Source organism: Trichechus manatus, unplaced genomic scaffold (assembly GCF_000243295.1).
Source record: "Trichechus manatus latirostris isolate Lorelei unplaced genomic scaffold, TriManLat1.0 scaffold00027, whole genome shotgun sequence".
Lineage (NCBI taxonomy): Eukaryota > Metazoa > Chordata > Mammalia > Sirenia > Trichechidae > Trichechus > Trichechus manatus.
Window position 1 is genome coordinate 863,488 of NW_004443963.1, and position 24,461 is coordinate 887,948.

At 39.9% G+C, this 24,461-nt stretch overlaps 1 protein-coding gene across 4 annotated transcripts in view; it reads left to right on the forward strand.

Annotated features, from left to right (window-relative positions):
* SLC17A8 (solute carrier family 17 member 8) overlaps positions 1-24,461 on the forward strand; it is a 56,625-nt gene that overhangs the window by 17,784 nt on the left and 14,380 nt on the right. The window contains exons 2-8 of one of the 4 annotated variants that reach the window (XM_023728929.1): positions 1,845-2,097; positions 11,598-11,716; positions 14,273-14,387; positions 15,787-15,874; positions 23,050-23,136; positions 23,497-23,636; positions 23,770-23,919. In XM_023728929.1, coding sequence (XP_023584697.1) covers positions 1,845-2,097; positions 11,598-11,716; positions 14,273-14,387; positions 15,787-15,874; positions 23,050-23,136; positions 23,497-23,636; positions 23,770-23,919 — 952 coding nt within the window. Of the gene's footprint in view, positions 1-1,844; positions 2,102-11,597; positions 11,717-14,272; positions 14,388-15,786; positions 15,875-23,049; positions 23,137-23,496; positions 23,637-23,769; positions 23,920-24,461 lie in introns of all 4 variants that reach the window. The other 3 variants (XM_023728928.1, XM_004373748.2, XM_023728930.1) reach the window with 3 other exon arrangements.

Below are 24,461 nucleotides of genomic sequence, written 5' to 3' on the forward strand. Positions count from 1 at the left end.
ATATTGGCATTAATGTAGATAGGCAATGGTGGGAGATTGTTGAAGTTCTCTTCTGATTGATTCAATGTTCTTCTACATCTATTAAGCTTCTAATCAAAGCATATAAGTTGAAAACAAAAGCTCCTTCCCTTGCTTTACCATTAGTCTTCACTCTCAGCAAAGCCTGCATTGTCCAGTAATTATAGCAGCTTGTATTAATCCATTAGAAGATTCTTCTGTATCTCTCTTTCTAAGTCCTATTAAAACTAAGAGCTGGAGGAGAGCAGAGAACATGTCTTATCCTTTTTTTTTGTTCTACAGTACTTAGAACTGTACCTGACAGATACACACAGTAGACACTCAATAAATATCTAGTGAACTGAATTGGATGCAGAATATTTGTTTCTCTACACGTGTGCTTCAAACCTGGTTTTACTTGAGTCATAAAAAACAGCCAAGATTATGCTGATTGTTAAATAATTTGTATTTCAATCTAACTCTTCTGTTAACCATTGTATTAGCTATTTATTACTGAATTTAAAATTCATGAAAATTTGTAAGCTTTGCTTATTTTTACAAAGACTTGGACCCTAATTGGGCCATGGCACCTTCTTCAGAAGGGTTACAATATGTGTGAGGGTGAAAACGGCTCCTTTTATAATGGGCAGATAGTGTTCAGTTTACCTAATTACTTTTTTTGAAAAAAAGAAGAGAGTAAATTCACTCTAATGGACATAAACCATTATCCGAACCAACAGAGAGGGTGAACATTCCTATCATCTGGATGAAAAGTGCCAGGGGACCACCTCCTCAGAAGAAAGATACATAACCAACTTGATACATGTTGTGACAGAAAATGTACCCCTACCTCCACCTGTTAGTTTGCCGTACTGTGGTGACATGTATGTTGCTATGATGCTGGAAGCTAAACTACCAGTATTTCAAATATCATGAGGGTCACCCATGGTGGACAGGGTTCAGTAGAGCTTCCAGACTAAGACAGACTAGGAAGAAAGGCTTGGTGATCTACTTCTGAAAATTAGTCAATGAAAACCTTATGAATAGCAACAGAAGATTGTCTGATGAGAACATTATCTGGAAGACGAGAAGATGGTGCAGGACTGGGCAACGCTTTGTTCTGTTATACATAAAGTTGCTATGAGTAGGCACCAACTCGATGGCACATAACTACAACACCTCCACTTAGCATTTTAGTAGGACTTAGAAAGAAAGAGAAACAGAAGAATCTTCCAATGGATTAATCTTTCATTGTATATCTTTTCAAACCAAAAAACAAACAAAAAAAGCAAACCTGTTGTTGAGTCGATTCTGACTCATAGCGACCCTATAGGGCAGAGTAGAACTGCCCCATAGAGTTTCCAAGGAGCAGCTGGTGGATTAGAACTGCCTACCTTTTGGTTAGCAGCCAAGCTCTTAACCACTGTGCCAGGAGGGCAAGCATCAAATGACACAAAAACTAAGGTCAAGTATAGGAGGTAGGTGGGTCATGTAATGTAGATGAAGGCTATCAATACACTTTCAGCAGGAAACTCAGTACATTATATTGTTAAGGATACAGACTCTGCCTCAAATAACTTAGTTCTCCAATTATAAAATGGGCATGATAATAACCTCATGGGGTTGTTATGAGATTTAAAAATTTAATGCTTATAAAAGGGTAACTCAATATCCAGAAAATCAATAATTTTATGATTTATTTATGATATATTTAAATAATAATAATTACTTTTAAAAATGCAAGGGGCATCCTACTTTGGGTTTTCCTTTTCTTTCTTGCTATGCTTTTTTTTTTTTTTTTTTTTTGCCTACTCCTGGCCGCCTCTGTTATTCTTTCTCCCCTGTAGAAAAATTGATGGAACCAATGAGGAAGAAGATAATATTGAGCTGAACGAAGAAGGAAGGCCAGTGCAGGCGTCCAGGCCAAGCCCCCCACTCTGCGACTGCTACTGTTGTGGTGTCCCCAAGCGTTACATCATTGCCATCATGAGCGGGCTGGGATTCTGCATTTCCTTTGGGATTCGGTGCAATCTCGGAGTTGCCATAGTGGAAATGGTCAACAACAGCACTGTGTATGTTGATGGAAAACCAGAAATTCAGGTTGGTGTCAATCTATGGTGGGAGATCTTTTGACCACAGCTAGGTAAATAAATACTTTGCTAAGTGAAAGAAAGCACTGTAATTCATTCACTGATGTGCCAAAAATGTAGAGTGGCTACCATGTGCCTGACACTGTGCAAGGTGATAGGGACAGAATGGTGAACAACACAGAGTGGAAGACGTACAAGCAAGAAATGGAGATTACATGTAAGAAATCACAATTCAGGTTGTAGGTGCACAGTCTGCTCAGGGTCATATAGAAGGGGGCCTCACCCAGACTTTGATATCATGAAAGACTTCCCAGAAAAATTGATGGCTGGCCATGAAAGATGAGGAGGAATTTGCCAAACAAAGAGGGTTTTGGTGGAGTGGAAGGAAAAAGTGTTTGATAAAGAAGGAACAGCAAGTGTGAAGCCCTGTAGAAGAGTGAGAGAGAGAAACAGAGATAAGGGGCAGGGGGAGGGAGAGAGAATAGTACGTTTTAGGAACTGAATCAGGAGTTCTTCACCTTTTTCTTCTCGTGGAGCTCTTTGGCAACCCAGTGAAGAGCCTGAACACTTTGTCAAAATAATCTTTAAAATTCATAAAATAAAACACATACAACTATAAAGGAAGTCGAAAAAAGCAAACCTGTTGCCACTGAGTCGATTCCGATTCATAGCAACCCTACAGGACAGAGTAGAACTGCCCCATAGGGATTCCAAGGAGCAGCTGGTGGATTTGATCTGCCAACCTTTTGGTTAGCAGCTGAGCTCTTAACCACTGTGCCACCAGGGCTGCAGGTTATAAAGGAAGCTATACTAAAATACAGCTATCAAAATATTTAAAAATCAAATTTGTGACATAGAAGCAAATGAGCTTCTTTTGTAACACATTAGATGACAAAATCCAGCAATGGGTCTAAAAATTACTGTAATTTTTTAAAGTTCAAACTGTAAATGATAGTTTGAAATATTGACGACTATAATGTAACATGATGAACACATTTATGATTTCTACTGGTGACAAAGTCACAGTTTCTGATAATACTCCTGTGTTTATTTCCTACATTCATGATTGAAGACAATGCTAAATTGCAGTTTATAGTTAGTTAAATAGCGAAAATGAAGATGTCAAGTTTTTCCCACTCAAGTTCACAGGTCCCTAGGATTCCATCCTCGGACTTCAGGTTGTGAACTCTTGGTAGGAGGGGGGTTCCACGTTTACCCACCCAAGCTCACTCCCTAGTAGGGGTGAACATCAAGAGATGGAGGCAGCAAGGTAAACGGGCCAGACCGTAACAGGCTGGGGAAGTCATGTAGGGAGTCTGCGATGGGCTTCAAACAGAGGAGATCTGTGTTCTGGAATGCCCACTGCCCAATGGGAGAAGTCTCAATTAAAGTGAGATAAGAGTGAGATAAGTGAGATAAAGTGAGATAAGTGAGATAAGAGGCTGCTGTCGTCATAAGCAGGCATACTTCTGCTACAGCTTAAATGGTGTAGAGTTTACAAATCCCTGGAAAGTTAAAATCTAGTTTGTTTCTTAAATGGTACCAGTACCACTAGCTGCTGTCTTGCCAATTCCAACTCATGGTGACCCCAGTTGTGTCAGAGTAGAACTGTGCTCCATAGGGTTTTCGATGGCTGGTTTTATGGAAGTAGATCACCAGACTTTTCTTCCAAGGTGCCTCTGAGTGGACTCCAATCTCCAATCTTTCGGTTAGCAGCCAAGTGTGTTAACCGTTTGCACCACCCAAGGACTCCTCTTAAATGGTAAGCCTAGAGAAGTATGAGGCTGTGGGAGAAAAACCAAACTAAAATGCATGTCCAGTGTACACCCAATAAACACGTTTTATTCAATTGAACACACACAATGGAATGACTCATGTGGAAATCCATCTATTTGCAGAGACATCTCTTTGATAATTCTCTGGACCTCACCCATATTTGGAGAAACATTCAGATCAGAGTTTCTGTTCTGTAGGCCATGCTGCGAAGATGGTGCTGCCTGATATGGGGATACTGGGTCATACAGATTAAATAGGTGTCTTTTCTTTGGCCCTCCCAGAGCTTTTACTGTGCTGTGTCCCACGACTCTCCAAGAGGGGGATGTGGCATGCAGTTATTTCCTGGACTTACCTGATCACAGAACACATCCTTTCAGGCTGCATCTATTAGCATCACCTGGAATGGTCTCCTGCCAAGCACTAGTTTGGGAAAATTTGATTTCAATCCATTAAAAAGAAACCTTTAATTGGCCTGCAGGCTTTTTCTTTTTAGCTAAGAGATTATTCTGCTACTGGAAAAGAGCACCATGGAGACGCTTCTAACTCGGCTGTTTGATGCCACAGCTGAATCTGCCCTAAAATAATATCCTGGTGTATGGGGGGAGGGGGGGTGGGTAGTATTCATGTGTTTTAAAAATAAAGGATGATGTATATTAGCAGTTTTTCAGATGTGAATCTCATGTATTCTTTCAGCCCTTTGTGAGCAAGGCCTGCTAATTAAAACTTGCCTGCTCAGGCCGGGATCAAAATGAGATGCTGTTTTGCATTTGTTTTTTGCCTGACAAGACAGGCCTCGGTCAATAAAGCCTGCTCTGAGGTATATGGAAAAGACATTTTGATAAACCCGAGGAACAATGCTAGTGTGTGCTCTCTAGTTTCCATGGTTTTGCCCTTTGGAGTCCTAGAGAAATTGATAAAGATCTAAAATCTGCTTTACATTATTTTCTCTGGCCTCAAGATTAGGAATTCAGTAGCATTTCAGAAGCTCTAGCACAACTCCAATTTATAGAAGATCATTTCTCTCTTGTCCAAATAGAACATGGCTTAGATATCAGCTGAGCATATTTCAACCTGATGACAGAGATTTCACTAATTGTAGTAGGAAAGGCTTGGGATGGCTGGTATTTTTGTTTGTTTGTGTGTATTTGTTTTATGACGGAAAAACTAGATTTTTTTGTGCTGATATATTTTTAAATGTCTCATTTTCAAAAGAAGAGCGAGGTAAACAGTATGAATGAGTAGGTTTTTCAAATATGTGGCACATGTTCTACTAGTGGTATGAAGGATGACTTCAGCTGATGTGTGAATAATAATTTTTTAGCTTAATAGTTATGAGTTAAAACATGTGGAATACTTAGAACAGTGCCGGGCACATGGTTTGCGATGAGCAATGGAAGTTTGAGAAGACTTGCGATGATTTCTCATTAACCTCAGAAGAGTCTGAACAACTTCACTTGCTGTTTATTAGCTCTGGGACCTTGAGAAAGCTACCCTTGCGTCCGGTCAAGGATTGCTGGTGGCAAAGAACAGCACAGTGAAACCGGCTCAAGTTAAAAAGGGGATTATTACATGGCTGTAGGGGGATCTCATGGAAACGAAGTGCAGAAAGTAGGTCTGCTGTGTTGCTGTTGTTGTTAGCTGCCACTGAGTTAACCCCTGACTCATGGTGACCCCAACCATACACAATGGAATGAAACACTGCTTAGTCCCATGCCATCCCCGTGATTGGTTGCAGATCAGATCATTGTGACCCAAGAATTTTCTTTTTTTTTTTTTTAAATGATCCACAAAATTACTGGCTGATTTTCGGAAGTAGATGGCCAGACCTTTTTTCCTAGTCCGTCTTAGTCTGGACCAAGTTTCTGCTGAAACTTGCTGTGTACATTTGTGCAATTTGTGCCTGGAACACGGGGTGCAGCCTGAGGTGGAATGGAAATCCAGGCTGTGCTCTACCATGGAGAGGGAAAGGAGCTTTTGTGCAATTATTTCTAAAGCAGGGGCAGAGGCTCTATGGGGTGGAGCTGGACTGCATGGGAACCAGAAAATCCTCAGCTAACGTCTCCAGCTTCCTCGCACCACGGGGTCTCTCATCTGTTTCATCTCCATGGGCCCCACTTCCCTGTGTCTCTCCAAGGACTGCTCTCTTTTCTTTTCCGTGGTGTCTCACTGCCCTACAAAGCTTAAGTTCCTGAAGCCTTTGCCTTGCCCTGACAAGACTTGGCCCTGACTCCACGGGGCTAAGTTCAAGTGCTCACTATTGTCTAACTAGAATCTCTGAGTTTAGATACAGAGAGAGAAGCTGATTGGCTGAGTCCAGTCTATGGCTTGGCTCTCTCAATTTAGGTGTCCCGTCAGCTGGGGTTGTCACTGGGGAGAGTCTCATGGACAAACAGGGCAGCCAGGGCTGTGGCTGAGCAGGAAGGCAGTAACTAACTTTTTTATCAGTTCTTTGCTAACCCTCAGTGTCCTGTTGTGAAATGAAGGTAATAGGGCTACTGTGTAGACCAAATGAGATAATTTGTATTAAGTACCTCAAAGGGTTGGGAGGATTAAGGGGGGAAATAATTGGAAAATACCTTAATAAAATCATGTCCTTCCTCTGCTCAATCCTTCCAATGGTTTACCTCTCTCTTTGCATAAACGTCGAGGTCCTTATGATGACTTAAAGGTCCCTGTATCATTTGATTCCTTGATTCCTCATCATCTCTCTTACTTTACCTCCTTCTCCTCTCCCCCTCACTCATTACGCTCCAGCTGTACTGACATCGGGCTAGTTCTCTAACACACAAGACACATTCCTACCTCAGGGCCTTTGCACTTGCTTGTTTCCTCCCTTTCTTCAGATCTTTACTCAAAAATCACCTTCTCAGTGAGGCCTTCCCGGACCATTCTAGCTAAAATTTCATCCCAGTTTGCCCTCCCTCAAATCCTTCCTACTCATTTTCTGCTTTATTTTTTCTTTTCATCACTGGCCACCATCTAACACAGTATACACTTGTTTATTATTGTTATTTTATTGTTATTGTTATTATTATTGTTATTATCCAGCCACCCCCACTGGAATCTTCATGAAGGCAGGAATTGCTGTTTTTGTTCACTGCTGTATCCCCAGGGCCTAGAATGATGTGTGGCATACAGTAAGCACAGCATAAAAATGTGGCAAGCTGATCTGAATGAATGATTGCGAGTTCCTTTTTATTCTTGACCTTCAACTTCCTAATCTGTAAAATGGGAAATACAGTAGAGAGTCCTGGCTGGTATTACCTGGACTGTGATCTTCTAGAAGGCAAGAATGATTTGTCATTTGACTTTGCCTAGTGCCTCACCTGGCACACAGGAGGCAGTCAGTGAATGTTGAATAAATGAGCAAATAAATACATAACAGTTTGTGTCAGGAAAATTATTGTGATGGAAGTTCATAAAACATAAGATACTGCTAATTAGAAACTCTTACTTAATAACAGAAATACCTTGTATTTTCATATCAATGTCTTAAAAAGCCATTCGTTTATTCATTCAGCAAATATTTACTGGCACCTTCTGTGTTCCCAAGCATTTGTTTTAGCTTACCGTAGAGTTGCTTGCCACCCAGTGTGGGAAATAGACACACGAATAGCTAGTCTGTGAGCAGCTCCATGTGTGCCATAGCCTTAAGAACTGGACTTCCAACTGGTCCCTTCTGATTCAAACCCCTGCTGAGAATTTGCATTTCCACTCCAGATATACTGAATCAGAATCTACATTTTAACAAGATTCTCCCAGGTGATTTTTATGTATAATGAAGTCTGAGAATCACTGCTCTACTAGTGGTACTCAGAATTGGTCCCTAACCAGCAGCATTAGCATCACCTGGGAACTTGTTAGAAATGCAAATTCTCAGCAGGGGTTCAAATTGGACCGAACCCGTTTGAAGCCCTGGTAAGAACAGAGGTCTGTGGGATAAGCCCAGGAAAGAGTAACTAGTTCAATCTGATACGAGTTGGGAAAATTCCTCAGAGGAAGGAACATTTGCAATGAATCGAAAAAGAATGAGTTGCAATGCCAGTGGGGAGAAGGATTTCGGCATAGAGAATCACATTTTCAATAGTGCAAGATTTGTAGAAGAGCATGTTGTTATCGTAACAATAGCAATAATGGCTGCTAACATTTATTGAACCTACCCTATGTTCCATGTACTATGATAACGTGTCACATGCATAATCTTTACCCAGAGAAATCATCCACTAGAAATATTTGTGCTGTTTTACCCTCACACATCCTCTGGGTAGGTAGCATGAGTTTTATTATCCTCACTATGAAATGAGAGCTTCAAGATTTGATTCCCTACGTGCTTTCTTACAAACTGCTACTGAATAACTTAGTAAATAGTCTAGGAAACCTAGAACGTATTATTTTGTCTTATTTTCTCCTATGCACTCATCACTATTTGCTGTACCAAATATCTCTTTTTTGAATTTGTACATATCTCTTGTGTCATCTGCATATCATAGGTTGTTAATGAGTCTTCCCCCAATCCTGACGCCCTGTTCTTCTTCATACAGTCCAGCTTCTTGGATTTTATTTGCTCAGCATACAGATTGAATAAGTATGGTGAAAGAATACAATCCTGATTTTAAACCACGCAGTATCCCTTGTTCTGTTTGAAAGACTGCTTCTTGGTCTATGTACACGTACCTCATGAGCACAATTAAGTGTTTTGGAATTCCCATTCTTCACAATATTATCCATAATTTGTTATGATCCACATAGTCAAATGCCTTTGCAAAGCCAATAAAACACAGGTAAAAATGTTTCTGGTATTTTCTGCTTTCAGCCAAGATCCATCTGACATCAGCGAGGATATTCCTCATTCCAAGTCCTCTTCCGAATCTGGCTTGAATTTCTGGCAGTTCCCTGTCGATATACTGCCGCAACTGTTTTTGAATTACCTTTAGCAAAATTTTACTTGTGTGTGATCTTAATGACACTGTTCGATAATTCCTGCATTCTGTTGGATCACCTTTTTTGGAATGTGAACAAATATGGGTCTCTTCCAGTTGGTTGGCCAGGTAGCTGTCTTCCAAATTTCTTGGCATAGATGAGCAAGCACTTCCAGCATTAGATCTGTTTGTTGAAACATCTCGACTGGTATTCTGTCAATTCTTGGAACCTTGTTTTTCACCAATGCCTCCAGTGCAGCTTGGAGTTTTTCCTTCATTACTATTGATTCTGGACCACATGCTACCTCCTGAAATGGCTAGATGTAGGCCAATTCTTTTTGGTACGGTGACTCTGTGTATTCCTTCCATCTTCTTTTGATGCTTCCTGCATAGTTCAATATTTTCCCTGTAGAATCTTCAATATTGCAATTCAAGGCTTGAATTTTTCCTCAGTTCTTTCAGCTTGAGAAATGCCAGGTGTGTTCTTCCTTTTAAGTTTTCTTACTCCAGGTCTTTGCATATTTCATTATAATACTTTGTCTTCTTGAGGCAGCCTTTGAAATCTGTTCAGCTCTTTTACTTTATCATTTCTTCCTTTCACTTTAGCTGTTCTACGTTCAAGAGCAAGTTTCAGAGTCTCTTCTGAAATCCATTTTAGTCCATTCTTTCTTTCCTGTCTTTTTAATGACCTCTTGCTTTCTTCATGTATGATGTCCTTGATGTCATCCCACAACTTGTCTGGTCTTCAGACATTAGTGTTCAGTGTGTCAAATCTCTTCTTGAGATGGCCTCTAAATTCAGGTGGGATATACTCAAGGTTGTACTTTGGCTTTCGTGGAGCTGTTTTAATTTTCTTCTGCTTCAACTTGAACTTGCATATGGGCAATTGATGGTCTGTTCCATAGCTGGCCTCTGGCCTTGTTCTGACCAATGATACTGAGCTTTTTCATCATCTCTTTCCACAGATGTAGTCGATTTAATTCTTGTGTATTCCATCTGGCAAAGTCCACATATAGTTGCCGTTCATGTTGTTGAAAAAAGGCATTTCCGATGAAGAAGTTGTTGATCTTGCAAAATTCTATCATGTAATCTCTAGCATCGTTTCTATCACCTAAGCTGTATTTTCCAACTACTGACCTTTCTTCTTTGTTTCCAACTTTCACATTCCAATTGTTAGTAATTATCAATGCATCTTGATTGTACGTTTGATCAATTTCAGACTGCAGAAGTTGGTAAAAGTCTTCAATTTCTTCATCTTTGGCATTAGCGGTAAATTTGAATAATAGTTGTATTAACTTGTCTTTCTTGTAGGCATATGAATATTATCTTATCACTGACAACATTGTACCTCAGGATTTTTCTTGAAATGTTCTTTTTGACAATGAATGCAATGCCATTCCTCTTCAATTCATCATTCTATAAATTGCATAGGAGACCAAATGATTGTCTGATTCAAAGTGGCCAATACCAGTCCATTTCAGTGCACTAATGCCTAGGATATCTGAAGCATTTACTTGTGAAATTCAAAGACTATAGCCTTCAGTATGGATTGCACCTCAATATAAAGAGAACAAAAATCCTCACAACTGGATCAATAAGCAACATCATGATGAATGAGAAAAATCAATGCCCATGGAAGCAGAAGTCAAGAAAACAAATGATGTTTTGCCTTGGGTAAATCTGCTGCAAAAGACCTCTTTAAAGTGTTAAAAGGCAAAGATGTCACTTTGAGGACTAAGGTGCACTAGACCCAAGCCATGGTATTTTCAATCACCTCATATGCATGTGAAAGCTGGACAATGAATAGGGAAGACCAAAGAAGATTTGATGCCTTTGAATTATGGTGTCAGTGAAGAATATTGAATATACTGCAGACTACCAGAAGAAGGAACAAATCTGTCTTGGAAAAAGTACAGCCAGAAGGCTCCTCAGAAGCAAGGATGGCGAGACTTCCTCTCATGCACTTTGGACATGTTATCAGGAGGCACCAGTCCCTGGAGAAGGACATCATGCTTGTTAGAGTAGAGGGTCAGCGAAAAAGAGGAAGATCCTTGATGAGATGGACTGACACAGTGGCTACCACAATAGGCTCAAACACAGCAATGATTGTGAGGATGGCACAGGACCAGACAGTGTTTTACTGTGTTGTACATAGGGTTGCTATGAGTCAGGACTCACTTGATGGCCCCTAACAACAATATAGCTCTACTTTCTCTCACTGGAATGGAAGCTTCATGAGAGCAGGAACTTAGCTTTGTTCACTGCTGTATTCCCCAGCACACAGTGTTATTGTTATTAGTTCCCAGGCATTTGTTTTAGATGCCAACATGGTGACCTTATGTATAACAGAACAAAATATTGCCCAGTCCTGCACCATCCTCACAATCATTACTATGTTTGAGTCCAGTATTGTGGTTCTTGTGTAGTGCCTTCCAACCTAGGGGGCTAATCTCCCAGCATTATATTGGATAATATTCTGTTATAATCCATAAATTGATGATTTTGGCAAGTAGATAGCTAGGCCTTTCTTTCTAATCTGTTTTAGTCTGGAAGCTCTGCTGAAACCTGTCTATTACAGATGACCCTGCTTGTATTTGAATTACTGATGGTTTAGCTTCCAGCATCATTGTAATACACAATCCACCACAGTATGACAAATTGACAGATAGGTGATGGGTCCTCCATAAATATTTGTTGAATAAAGGAAGGAAAGAAGGACCTTGTGTGGTTTTATGTAGAATTATCAGTGAAACCTGGTGGTAAAGTTTTTTTTTTTTTTTTACAAACACAACTATATCTGATTTTTTACTTCCAGATAGCACAGTTTAACTGGGATCCAGAGACGGTGGGCCTTATCCATGGATCTTTTTTCTGGGGTTATATTGTGACACAGATTCCAGGTGGTTTCATTTCAAACAAGTTTGCTGCCAACAGGTAAGATAAGTGAATGTAACATAATTACTGCACAGCTTATCACATGGTTTGTACTTTTATAAAATTTGAATAGTCAGATCCCAATTTGGGGGTGCAGAATGAAGAACAGAAGCCATCTGGATAGATGATTCACAGATATTGATCCTAAATAATCCTGTCCTTGAAAGTCTCTTTCTGTTTACTTTTTTGTTCAGTCTAATTCACCTTGCTACTCTTTAAGAGATTATGTAATAAAAAGTTCAATTTACTCTGAGTCAGGTGAGATAGTTTCTGGTTCCTAACTAACTCACTGGGTGACCTCTGTCAAATCTCTTTCCTTCTCTGGGCCTCAGTTTCTTCATCTGTGAAATGAAGTATTGGAATAAACTGTGTTTCATTTCCCTTTGACCAGTGAAATTCTGTGACTCCATGTGCTTATATCACCCAGTACCCTAGAGGTTTCATCACGTGAGTAGTAGAGACTCACCCCTACATTGCAAGATGTGTCTTTAATGCCCTTGAAAGTCTTTGGTAGGTGTTTGAGCAATTAGAAGTGTCCCAGAACAAAATGAACTTCTCAAAAAGCAGTGAGTTCTCTCTCTAGAGGTATTCAAGTAGAAGAGAAGAGCCACATGGGGGTGATGTGGTAGAGTGTATTAAAATACCGGAAAAGGAGTGTACTAAACATCTCTGGGTCTCTTCCAATTGTATTTGTTGTATAACTTTTACATAGCAGTGTTTGCTAAACTCTGAAGCAGGGCTCATTAGATGGTTGTGAAATCAGTATAGTGATTTACCAATGAGCATTTCAAAACGAAAGAGAAAAAAAGAAAGAGCGTTTCAAAACGAAAGAGAAGATAATCAAATCAAATAGAATAGAAAATATCTGAGTGCATTGCACACTTAGGGGTAAGTATGGGCTTGTAAAACTTGTTACAGTTACATTTATGTGTATGAGTATGTACTAGGTTGTAATATAAAATATATTTTGTTTTATGGTTCAAGGTCAAAAAAGTTTGAAAGTCACTACCATAAGATCTAAATATGTTCAAAGCTTGATTATATTTAGTTATGTTCCTGTCTAATTTGTGTCCTTTATTGTTAATTACTTATTGTATTTTTTAAAAAATTTTTATTGTGGTAAAATATATAAAAACCAAAACCAAGCCCATTGTGGTTGAGTCAATTCCTACTCATAGCAACCCTATAGGACAAAGTAGAACTGTCCTGTAGGGTTTCCAAGGCTGTAATCTTTACAGAAGCAGACTGCCACATCTTTCTCCTGTGGAGCAGCTGGTGAGTTCAAACCACTGACCTTTTGGTTAGCAGCCCAGCACTTAACCACCACACCACCAGGGTTCCAGTAAAATATATATGACTTAAAATTTGCCATTTTTAAGTGTAAATTTCAGTGACATTAATTACATTCACAATGTTGTCCAACCATCACTACTGTCTATTTCTAAAACTTCTCTGCCACCCCAAACAGAAACTCAGTACCCGTTAAATAATAACTCCCCAATCTCTCTTCCACCCAGCCCCTGGTAACCATTAATCTACTTTTGTCTCTATGCATCTGCCTATTCTAGATATTTCATATTAGTGAGATCATACAATATTTGTCCTTTTGTGTCTGACTTATTTCACTTAGCAAAATATTTTCAAGGTTCATCCATGTGGTAGCATGTATTAGGACTCTGTTTTTCTTTATGGTTGAGTAATATTCCACTGTATGCATATATCACATTTTGTTTATCCATTCGTCTGTTGACGGACACTTGGGTTATCCCCACCTTCTGGCTATTGTGAATAATGATGCAATGAACATTAGTGTGTATTCTTTTTAAAAAGTGATAAAAGTATTAGTTGCTGTGAAGTCTCCTGGGTTACTTCTTACACCCCTGTACTAAAAAGAAATCACATGTATTATCATTTCCCAGCATGTAGAAAGGACTGAAACATCATTAAAGTGTGTAGTAAGAAGAATGTGTTGCCTGATTCTTTTTCCCAGGACACCCTGGATCAGGCAGGGTGGGGGTGGGAGATAGGGAGGTGGGGTTGGGAGGACAGTGGTGCTGGGCAGGGAGTGGGGAGCTAAGACAATGTATAATTTGTCTTGTGCTTGGCTGGTCCTGGGACACAGTGCACTTTTCTATAGTCAGTATCCCCTCTGGTGAAATTAGAGCAGAGTAGGGAAGCAGGAGACACAACCCCAAACATACAGAGGACACCAGATAAAAGTCAGAATGTGTCAGTTGGGTGAGACCAGGTAGAATGATGGGTCTTCAGCAAGCCCACATCACCCTGGCCATTCTCCAATTTTCCAGGATATCATCTAGGCAGGAAATTCCTGTGCTGCCAAAAATGTACCCATAACTGGTCCAGGGGCTGGAACTCAGAAACAAAACAGGCCTGGAGTCTGGCTTGGGGCACAGCAGATCCTAATGCAACATCTATTTCTCTGAATTAATTTCCATGGGAATCTTCCATGAGCTACTGTGTTCCCTTCCCAAGGTTAACTGAAGTGCTACAGCCATCCATGGGCCAGCCCAGTAACACAATGTTTTGGTCCCTCAGGGTCTTTGGAGCGGCCATTTTCCTGACATCAACCTTGAACATGTTCATTCCTTCTGCGGCCAGAGTGCATTATGGCTGTGTCATGTGTGTCAGAATTTTACAAGGTCTAGTGGAGGTAGGAAATAATTTCCTTATAGTTTTCAATATTGCTGGAGACAATGGGTGCTTTAGAAAATTCACTTTCTGAAGAAAACCTCCTTTACTCGATTTTCTTTTCTTCCACCTTGGCCTGCTATCTCAGCTCTCTGGTTATGATTACAATTTTATATATTTTAATAAAAATGCCTTATGTGATTCCAAATTTATATGCAATAAAGGGCCATTTCGTAGAAGCATAGACTTTCAGAGCCAAAAAGGATCTTAGAGATAATAGGATCCAACTCTCTTTATTTTGATAGATGATGAAACTGAAACTCAAAACCTACAGTTCATACAGCAAGGGCTCTTTCTATTAAAACAATTTAAATGGATTTATTACTAAATCTGTAAACTTTCAAGTGTGTAAACTTATGAAGAAATTTAACTCAAGGAAGGAGGAGGCATGATATAGAACCAGATAGTAAACATTTTGAGCTTTATAGGCCACATGGTCTCTGTAGCAACTACTCAACTCTGTTGCTATTGTGAGGAAAGAGCCGTAGACTATCTAGTAGCAAATAGGCTTCGCTATGTTCCAATAAAACTTTATTTATAGACACAGAAATTTGAATTTTGTATAGTTTTTGAATGGCATGAAACATCAGTCTTCTTTCAATTTTTTTTTTCCTGCCACTAAAATGCAAAAAACATTTTTAGCTCACGAGCTGTACAAAAAAAGACGGGGGGCCAAATTTGGATTGTCAGCTATAGTTTGCTGACCTCTGATGTAGACCAACATTTCCCAAACTTTAGTCATCCACCTCTTACCTTCATGGCTTTTGTTATATTCATGTACAACTTATAGTATTATTTACTATTTGTCTTTCCTTAGACCAACTCACTTTAAAAAAAAAAAGTTCTCATCCTAAGCAACAATACCTTTGAACTCATGTGTTTGATGTGCTAGCTATATCCTTTTTCTAAAGCATATTAGAATATATATGTAACAATTATCACTAAGAATGTAGGTGGTTGTACCACTTCCAATCCACCTCTAGTCTCACTAAAGGTATACACCACATAGGAGGAAATACTGATGTGGAAAAACACAATATTGTCAGCCATGAAGACTAAGGTCTAGTCACTTAATGGCTCTGGGGCTCAGGTTTTGTATCTTGAAATGAGAGGATGGACCTTCCTACACTGACATTTTATAATAATGTAAATATAAATTCTCCCCTCCCCACTCTCCACCATGCTTACATTTGAACTATATTCAAATTTCATCTGTGAGTCAAAATAGCTGAATCATGCTATTAACATCTATAAACTGGGCTTTTGTAATGTAACCTATGTGAAAGTAACCGGAGCCACACTGTAAACACAAACAGAAACTGGAGTCATATCAAATAATGTGTTTTCAACCCCTTTGCCAGGGTGTGACCTACCCAGCCTGCCATGGGATGTGGAGTAAGTGGGCACCACCTTTGGAGAGAAGCAGATTGGCCACGATCTCTTTTTGTGGTGAGTGTATTAGAATCATGACACATTTCATTTAGGAATGCTTTAGGTTTCATGTAACCGAAAACCCTACAAAGAGCCTTAAATCGAGTCTACTTTTTTCACATAACAGAAGTCCAAAGGTGAATGGTTCCTGACGTTGATTCTGCTGCTTAATAATATGTCAAGGACTTATGAAGGTTCTGACTTTCTACTTCACCATCCTCAGAGTGGGAGCTTTTTATTCTCATACTTCCTTATGTTCACAAGATGGCTGTCACAGCTCCAGGCATCAAGTCTACATTCAAGACAGGAAGAAATGGGGAGGGGAACCCTAACCACATCTGTCTCTTTATCCGGAAAGTGAAAGCTTTCCCAAAATTCCCTGGCTGACTTGCACTTACATTTCCTTGCTCATAATTGTGCTGTGTGCTCTACTAGCTGCAAGGGAGGCTGGAAAGTTAAGTGCCTAGTGTTCATAAGCTCTCTAGTGGAGGGGTAAGGCAGAAGGGGTTGGAAGTGGTTGTTGGATTAGTCAACATATGATATCTGCTGAGGTCGAAAGCAGGAGAGATGTGATCATCAAGACCACTCTTCTTTTTTTTTTCTTTAAATTGAGGTGAAATTCACATAGCAGCTAACCATTTTAAAGTGTACAGTTTGGTGGAATTTACTGCATTCACTATGTTCTGCAACCATTGCCTCGTTGTAGTTTCAAAAGTTTTCATCACCACAGAACACTTGGTAAACATTGAGCTGTTACTCCCTATACCTTCCTCCCCTAGTCCCTCTGACAACCACTAATCTACTGTCTTTATCGATTTGCTCATTCTGGATATTTCATATTAAAGGAATCATACAACATGTGATCTTTTGTGACTGGCTTCTTTCACTTAGCATGTTTTAGAGGTTCATCCAAGCTGTAGCAAGTATCAGTACTTCATTCCTTTTTATGGCTGAATAGTAGTCCATTCTGTGGATGTACCACATTTGGTTTGTTTATCCATTCATCAACTGATAGACATTTGAATTGTTTCCACCATTTGGCTGTTATGAATAGTGCTGCTATGAATATCTACGTGTAAGTTTCTAAGTGGACACATGTTTTCATTTCTCTTGGGTAAATACCTAGGGGTGAAAATGCCGAGTCATATGGGAATTCTATGTTTAACTTTTTAAGGAATCTCTGAACTGTTTACCCACACACACATACACACACACACACACACACACACACATGCACACATACAGACAAACATATATATGTATATATATATATGCTTTATTATTTAGAGAAGTTTTAGGCTTACAACCACTCTTCTTTTTAAAGATAAAGAAACTGAAACTAAATTACAATGACTTGTACAAGGTCATGCAGACACTAAATTGTGGAAATGGAACTAGGCCACCTGACTCTTGATTCATATTTTCCTCATACACCACTACCACATACACATTATTCTAGAGGCATTTTAATTAATTTGCCTTTACATTCCAGACAAAAACAAAGCAGAGACCATCCATCTTACCTGAAAGTAAATTTGTGGCCCCTAAGTAGTGATGTGGAAACCCTCGTGGCATAGTGGTTAAGAGCTATGGCTGCTAACCAAAAAGTCGGCAGTTCGAATTCACTAGGCTCTCCTTGGAAACCCTATGGGGCAGTTCTACTCTGTCCTATAGGGTCGCTGTGAGTTGGAATCGACTTGACAGCAACTGGTTTGGTTTTTGGTTTTAAGTAGTGATGTGATTTTTATTCCTGGGTCTCCAAATGTCACCTTGCAAAGATTGCCTCACTCCAAGCTATTCCTTTGGGACTGGCCCCTCTATGTATCTCTAGGAATAATCAGTGTCCTGAAGGGTCTACCTAGGTACCAATCAATAACAGAAAAACAAGCGCCACTACCATCATCAACAGTTACAGAAATATATTTTTTAATTTTTTTTTTTAATGGAGGAAAGGGTCCAAACAACAAATTGCTTCAGGCTAACGGAAGTCATAATGTGGCCTGAGCAGAGATAGGATTAGAACTTAGGTCTCCCTGGTTTTTGAAGTTAGTGAGCCCAACACTGTGCTCTACTGCTTTCCTAAGAGAAGCCAGCCTGTACATTTTAGCAAAGGGGAGAAATACAGCTTCCCCTTTATTTCTGTTAATGTATTTATTTATCTCTTCCTTATTCTCTCTACCACCTAAAAATAATAATTAAGCTTTCCTGGGTTATTTAGGGTGAAATATTCATCAAAGCGCCTATCTTCCGCCTAGTTTGGAATTGCATACGCAGCTGAGATGTCTTTATGTCTTAATCTTCTCTTGTTCTTAGAACCATCTCTGTCCTCTTGTTTGTAGTTCAAGATATCTCCACCCCCACTCCTGGCCTCACACCAACTCTACAGATGTATACTCTGCCCCAGCTGATCTGGTAGATTGTTAGATCCTTGACCTTATTTTCTTTGGATGGTTTATTTGTAAGTTCTTTCATTTTGATTTGCCAGCAAAATGAAAATGACTTGCAGTCACTCCCCATTCTTAGCGTGACTTTATAGCTTTAAAAGGGCTGATCTAAGAAATGGTTTAACTTTCAAGAAAAGTTAACCTGACCAAGGTTAACTTATTGCCTTATTGCATTTCCCAGCTAAGGTGTGGCCTTGATTTCAAAGAATACCTGCTGGTATTTGAACACTGGTGGCATAGCTTCCAGCATGATAACAACACGTAAGCCACCAAAGTACAACGAGCTGACAGACATGTGGGGTATTGAAGAACAGCCCAGGGAAAAGCCATCAGAAGGAAATCCAGATGCAGCTAATCAATTCTTAAACTCAAAAAATAACAGAGTGGGAAGGGACATTAGAAAAGATCTAGTCACAACCCCTTGTTTTTTAGTTGAGGAATCTGAGGATTGGGGAGGAAAAAAAGGATTTAAATTCTCATAGCTAGTGAGGACAGAACTGGGGCCTCTTTCTCACCCCAGTTCAACTCCTTCCCCCTGCCCATACCACTCAAAGAATATTTGAAAGCCTCATCTATGCTAAGGGATGGGCACACAAAACGGACCAAGGAGTTGACAGTTTCTCAAAAATTTAAACATATAATTACCATAAACCTAACCCATTGGCATTGAGTAGATTCCGAATCATGGCGATCCCGTGTGTTACAGAGTAGAACTGCTCCATAGGGTTTTCTTTGCTGTAATCTTTGTGGAAGCAGGTGGCCAGGGCTTTCTCTTGCAGAGTCATTGGGTGGGTTTGAACCACCAGCCTTTAGGTTAGTAGTCTAAGACAAACTGTTGGCACTACCCCCCGCCCGGGGACCTATAATTACCATATGACCCAGCAATTCTAATCCTAGGTCTATACTCCAAAGAACTGAAAACAGGTACTCAAACAGATACCTGTACTCCAATGTTTATCCTACACTATTGACAATAGTCAAAAGGTGGAAAACAACCCAAGTGTCCATTAGCAGTTGAATGGATAAGCAAAATGTGGTATAACCACACAATGGAATATTGTTAAGCCATAAAAAGAAATGAAATGCTGTTACATGCTACAACATGGATGAATCTTGAAAACATTATGCTAAGTGAAAGAAATCAGACATAAAAGACCACATATAGAATGATTCCATTTATATGAAATATCCAGAATAGGTAAATCCATAGAGACAGAAATCAGATTAGTGGTTGCCAGGGGCTGGGGCATCCGATGAGGAATGACTGCTTAATAGTACAGGATTTCCTTTTGGAGTGATGAAAATATTTTAAGGCTAGATAGAGGTGATATTTGCATAATATTGTGAATGTACTAAATGCCACTGAATTGTTCACTTTAAAATGATTTATTTTGTGTTATGCGAATTTTACTTCCATAAAAAAGAAAGAAAGAAAAAGGTTCAATCTGCTCCCAAGGGCAGCCCGAGAGCATCCGGGGCAGCCAACTTGCAATTCAGACTGAGTCCATATTGGAGGTATGCTCAAGGGGCTGTAGGTGTGACTGGGAGAGTTTGATAGCCAGGAAGAAGGGCAGTTTAGGTCAAGTTGTACAATTTTCTCAGTGAAACAATAGCCCTTACTGCAAGGAATTATTGGGCGTTTTTGAATGGAGGCAGGACTGAGTTATTAAATAATTAAGCTCAAGAGCTTTGGAATCCCATAAACCTGGATTCCTGTACAGGAACTGTCATGGATTGAATTGTGTCCCCCAAAAATATGTGTATCAATTTGGCTAGGCCATGATTCCCAGTATTGTGTGATTGTCCACAATTTTGTCATCTGACGTGATTTTCCTATGTGTTCTAAATCCCAATCTCTGCCTGTGGTTAATGAGGCAAGATTAGATTATGTTAAGGAAGATTAGGGTGGGATGTAACACCCTTGCTCATGTCACATCCTTGATCCAATGTAAGGGGAGTTTCCCTGAGGTATGGCCTGCACCACCTTTTATCTTACAAGAGATAAAAGGAGAGGGAAGTGAGGAGAGAGCTGGGGATCTCATACCACCAAGAAAGCAGTGCCGGGAGCAGAGTGCATCCTTTGGACCTGGGGTCCCTGTGCCTGAGAAGTTCTGCGAACAGGGGAAGATTGATGAAAAGGACCTTCCTCCAGAGCGAAAGAGAAAGTCTTCCCCTGGAGATGATGCCCTGAATTTGGACTTGTAACCTACTAGACCATGAGAGAATAAATATCTCTTTGTTAAAGCCATCAACTTGTAGTATTTCTGTTATAGCAGCACTAGGTGACTAAGACAGGAACCCTATCACTTACACCTGTTTGACCTTGGGCAATTTAATTCCCTTCCCCCAACCTGGTTTTTCTCCCTATAAAGTGGGTATAATATTGGTCTCTGCCTCCTCAGTTGGAGCCCTGGTGGTGCAGTGGTTAAGAGCTATGCCTGCTAACCAAAAGGTTGACAGTTCGAATCCACCACCTGCTCCTTGGAAACCCGATGGGGCAGTTCTACTCTGTCCTATAGGTTGCTATGAGTCAGAATGGACTCGACAGCACAGGTTCTTTGGTACTTCATCAGGTTAAACATAGGATTAAATAAAATCGTGGGTATAGAATACTTAGCACAGTAGTTGGTACACAGAAAGCACTTAATACATCTTAGTAGTTGTGGTTATTCCATAGCCCTACCTGTCCCAGCCATTCCTTTGCATCACGTAAACCAGACATCTCCTTTCCCACTCCCAGGGTATTTGCTACCTTCTCCACACCCACAGTAGAGTCAGAACTGCAGTCATTTCTAAACGAGATGCTATATGTCCTGGAGTGTTTACCTCAGTGACTTGAGGAACTCTGAGCCCTGGTGGTGCAGTGATTAAGAGCTCAGCTGCTGACCAAAAGGTCAGAAATTCAAATCCACCGGTCACTCTTTGGAAACCTATGAAGTAGTTCTACTCTGTCCTATAGGGTTACTATGAGTCAGAATCCACTTGACGGCAAATGAGTTTGGTTTTGGTTTTTGGAGTATAAAAAAAATTCAAAAAAATTCATTGTCATTCTGTACATGATTCTAACAGTAATAATTGGCATTTGTGTAGCACTTTATAGCTTACAAACCATCCTCACATACTTAGTTTTATTTGCTCCTCAAAACAACTCTGTGGGATAGACATTTTATTCCCATTTCCTGTCTGAGGTAAATGAGGCTTGGGGAGACTGAGAGACTTCCTTAGGTATCGTGATGTTCAGATTTGTGATCCCAGGTTGGGCCTTTCACAGAGGGTCAGGCCCAGCTTGGAAGATGTGATTTAGTCTATTTTTCTGGAAAATCCCCAAGCTCCCATTTCCTGAAGCTCTTCCTTGGCATTGGATTCTAGGATAAGGAATTTCCTTTTGCTGCTCATTTTTTCTGAAGCAAGACATTTTTCATTCATAGCCCAGGGGGACTTTCAGATAGTCTATTTCAATTCAGTTAATATTTATTGGGAGTTCACAGGGCCCGTGTTTCCCTACCTGATATCATGAGGCTGCAAAAGATAGTGGAGGCCAGGTCACTGCCTCCAGGCCTCATTATCTTGTCTAGACAAGACAAACATCCACACACCGGTCAGTATTTACAAGATTAAGTTGTGAAATAAACTTAAAAAACGTACCCCTTCAGGAGATAGATGCAGATGGCAGCCCTTCCTGTCATACTAGAATCGAACTGTTTCCTGATTAAAAAAAAAAACTCCAGAATATAAAAAGCATGATCCTTTAAAGAGCTGAACGGCCCTCTTTTAAAGACCGGGGTGATAATCCCTCTTAGTTTCCTAGTGCTGCTGTAGCACAAATACCATACGTGAGTCACTTCAAACAACAGAAATTTATTTTTTCACAGTTCTCGAGGCTAACAGTCCAAATCAGGATCTTGGCCTTGTTGAGTCATTCTTTGTCTGTAGCCTGGGTATCTCTGGATTCCTTGGCTTGCAGACAATCCTCACACGGTGTCTGTCTTCCCCTTTTCTACATGTGCTTGCTTCTTTGTCTAATCAACAATTTTTATAACTCAGAAGTGATGAGGTTTAGGATGCACATTACACTGATATGGCCTCAGTAACACAACAAAGAAAACCCTGTTTTCCAAAGGGGATTACACCCACAGGTATCGTGGTTAGGATTCCAACACATATTTTGGGGAGACGCAATTCAATCCATAACATTTTCTTCGCTGTGAACGCTGAAAGGCAGATTCCACATGTTCCTTCTCTAGATATTTTCAGCATCCAATATTGTGCCTAAGTGGTTGTTTAAAACCTTTCAGACTTTTCGTGTCTTCTGATTCCATTATCTCATGCAATTCCAAGTTGTGGTGCCTGAGCAATCATTGCCTTGTACCTGGATAGTAGCTAAAGCTGTTGCCGTCAAGTCGATTCCAACTCATGGCGACACTATAGGACAGAGTAGAACTACTCCATAGGGTTTCCAAGGAGCGGCGGGTGGATTAAAACTGCTAACCTTTTGGTGAGCAGCCGAACTCTTAACCACTGCACCACCAGGGCTCCGTGTATGGTACCTGGATGATGTTAAAGGACATCCTGGTGACCTTTCTCTCCTGGAAGCCCTCTTTTAAGAAATGCTGGGATTTTGCCTCATGGAGGCAGTCTGACTCCTGCTCAGTGTGACTGGCCCCTCAGCTTTACCACACGAGCTCTAAATGGGTTGAAAAGGTGTGCAGGACGTCAAGTAATCTTCCCTCAATCTTTTCTTGTTCCCAGGTTCCTATGCGGGGGCAGTGGTTGCCATGCCCCTGGCTGGGGTGTTGGTGCAGTACATTGGATGGTCCTCTGTCTTTTATATTTATGGTGAGTGATTTGACTTCATGAGTTCACATGGGTGACGCATGGAGATGGTATTTGTACTGTATCATAGGTTTGGCTAAAATTTCACTATATGAAAATAGAGAAGTTTGTCATACAAATGAAATATATGTCTATCTACGATTCTTTTAATGTTTATATTAAAGTTGATTTTTTTTGTAATGAGTACAACGTTATTTTTTATTTTTTTAAATAACAGTCAACAACAACAACAACAAGAAAAATCAACAAAATACTTTCTCCTAGCTGAACATAAGGCCATTTGGGAATACTTAAAAAATGGAAACATTTAGAGATGGAGCAAAATAAGACCATCTCATGCAGCCTTTTGTTTTTTAACTGCAGGTATGTTTGGGATTATTTGGTACATGTTTTGGCTGTTGCAGGCCTATGAGTGCCCGGCAGCTCATCCAACAATATCCAACGAGGAGAGGACCTATATAGAGACAACTATAGGAGAAGGAGCTAATATTGTCAGTCTAAGGGTAAGTATAAATGGACAGATGAAGACTTGCTCTCCTTTTCCACAAGCATTTCTTTTAGTGACTATGTTGTCCTCTTAAAAAATACAATGTCACTATCTCCACTAAAAATCTCATGGTACGTTTTGCTCTCTAGAAATTTAATACACCGTGGAAAAGGTTTTTCACGTCACTGCCGGTTTATGCAATCATTGTGGCAAATTTCTGCAGAAGCTGGACATTTTATTTGCTGTTAATAAGCCAGCCTGCTTATTTTGAAGAGGTCTTTGGATTTGCAATAAGTAAGGTAAATACATAGACACTGCAAATATTCTTAAACTTTAAATCTCTTAATTCTATCTTTGCATGATAAAACGATTTGCTGATCGTAATTCGTAACGGTACGGTGACATATAATACCCTGGAGGACAGTCAAGTTATAAATTCTGTGCATAGTATACATAGCTATTTCATCTTAGTAGAGATCAGAGATGTGTTAAGCTGCTTTTAAACATTTATGTTCTATCTAATCTCAAAGTGTTTTTGAAGCTAACTCAAGGACGGCATAGTAGGCAAGGATAAAAAGATTTGAGAGTGTGGATTTTTTTTCTTCTCATAAACTACTTGGTGAGTAGCAATAAGTACCTTAATGCTCATTTTGCAGACAACTCTCTCCATAATGATGGTTATAGCAACAACCACTATTCCTTGGCATGGTTTAGAAAGAACCTCTCTCAATGCTTCCAAACCTGAATCACACCTATTGTTGGTACATTGTCTGTGTTTCAGGGGAGAAGAATGTGGATGGTGAAACACAAACCATCGCTATAAAAGAATTGCCTCCTTTCT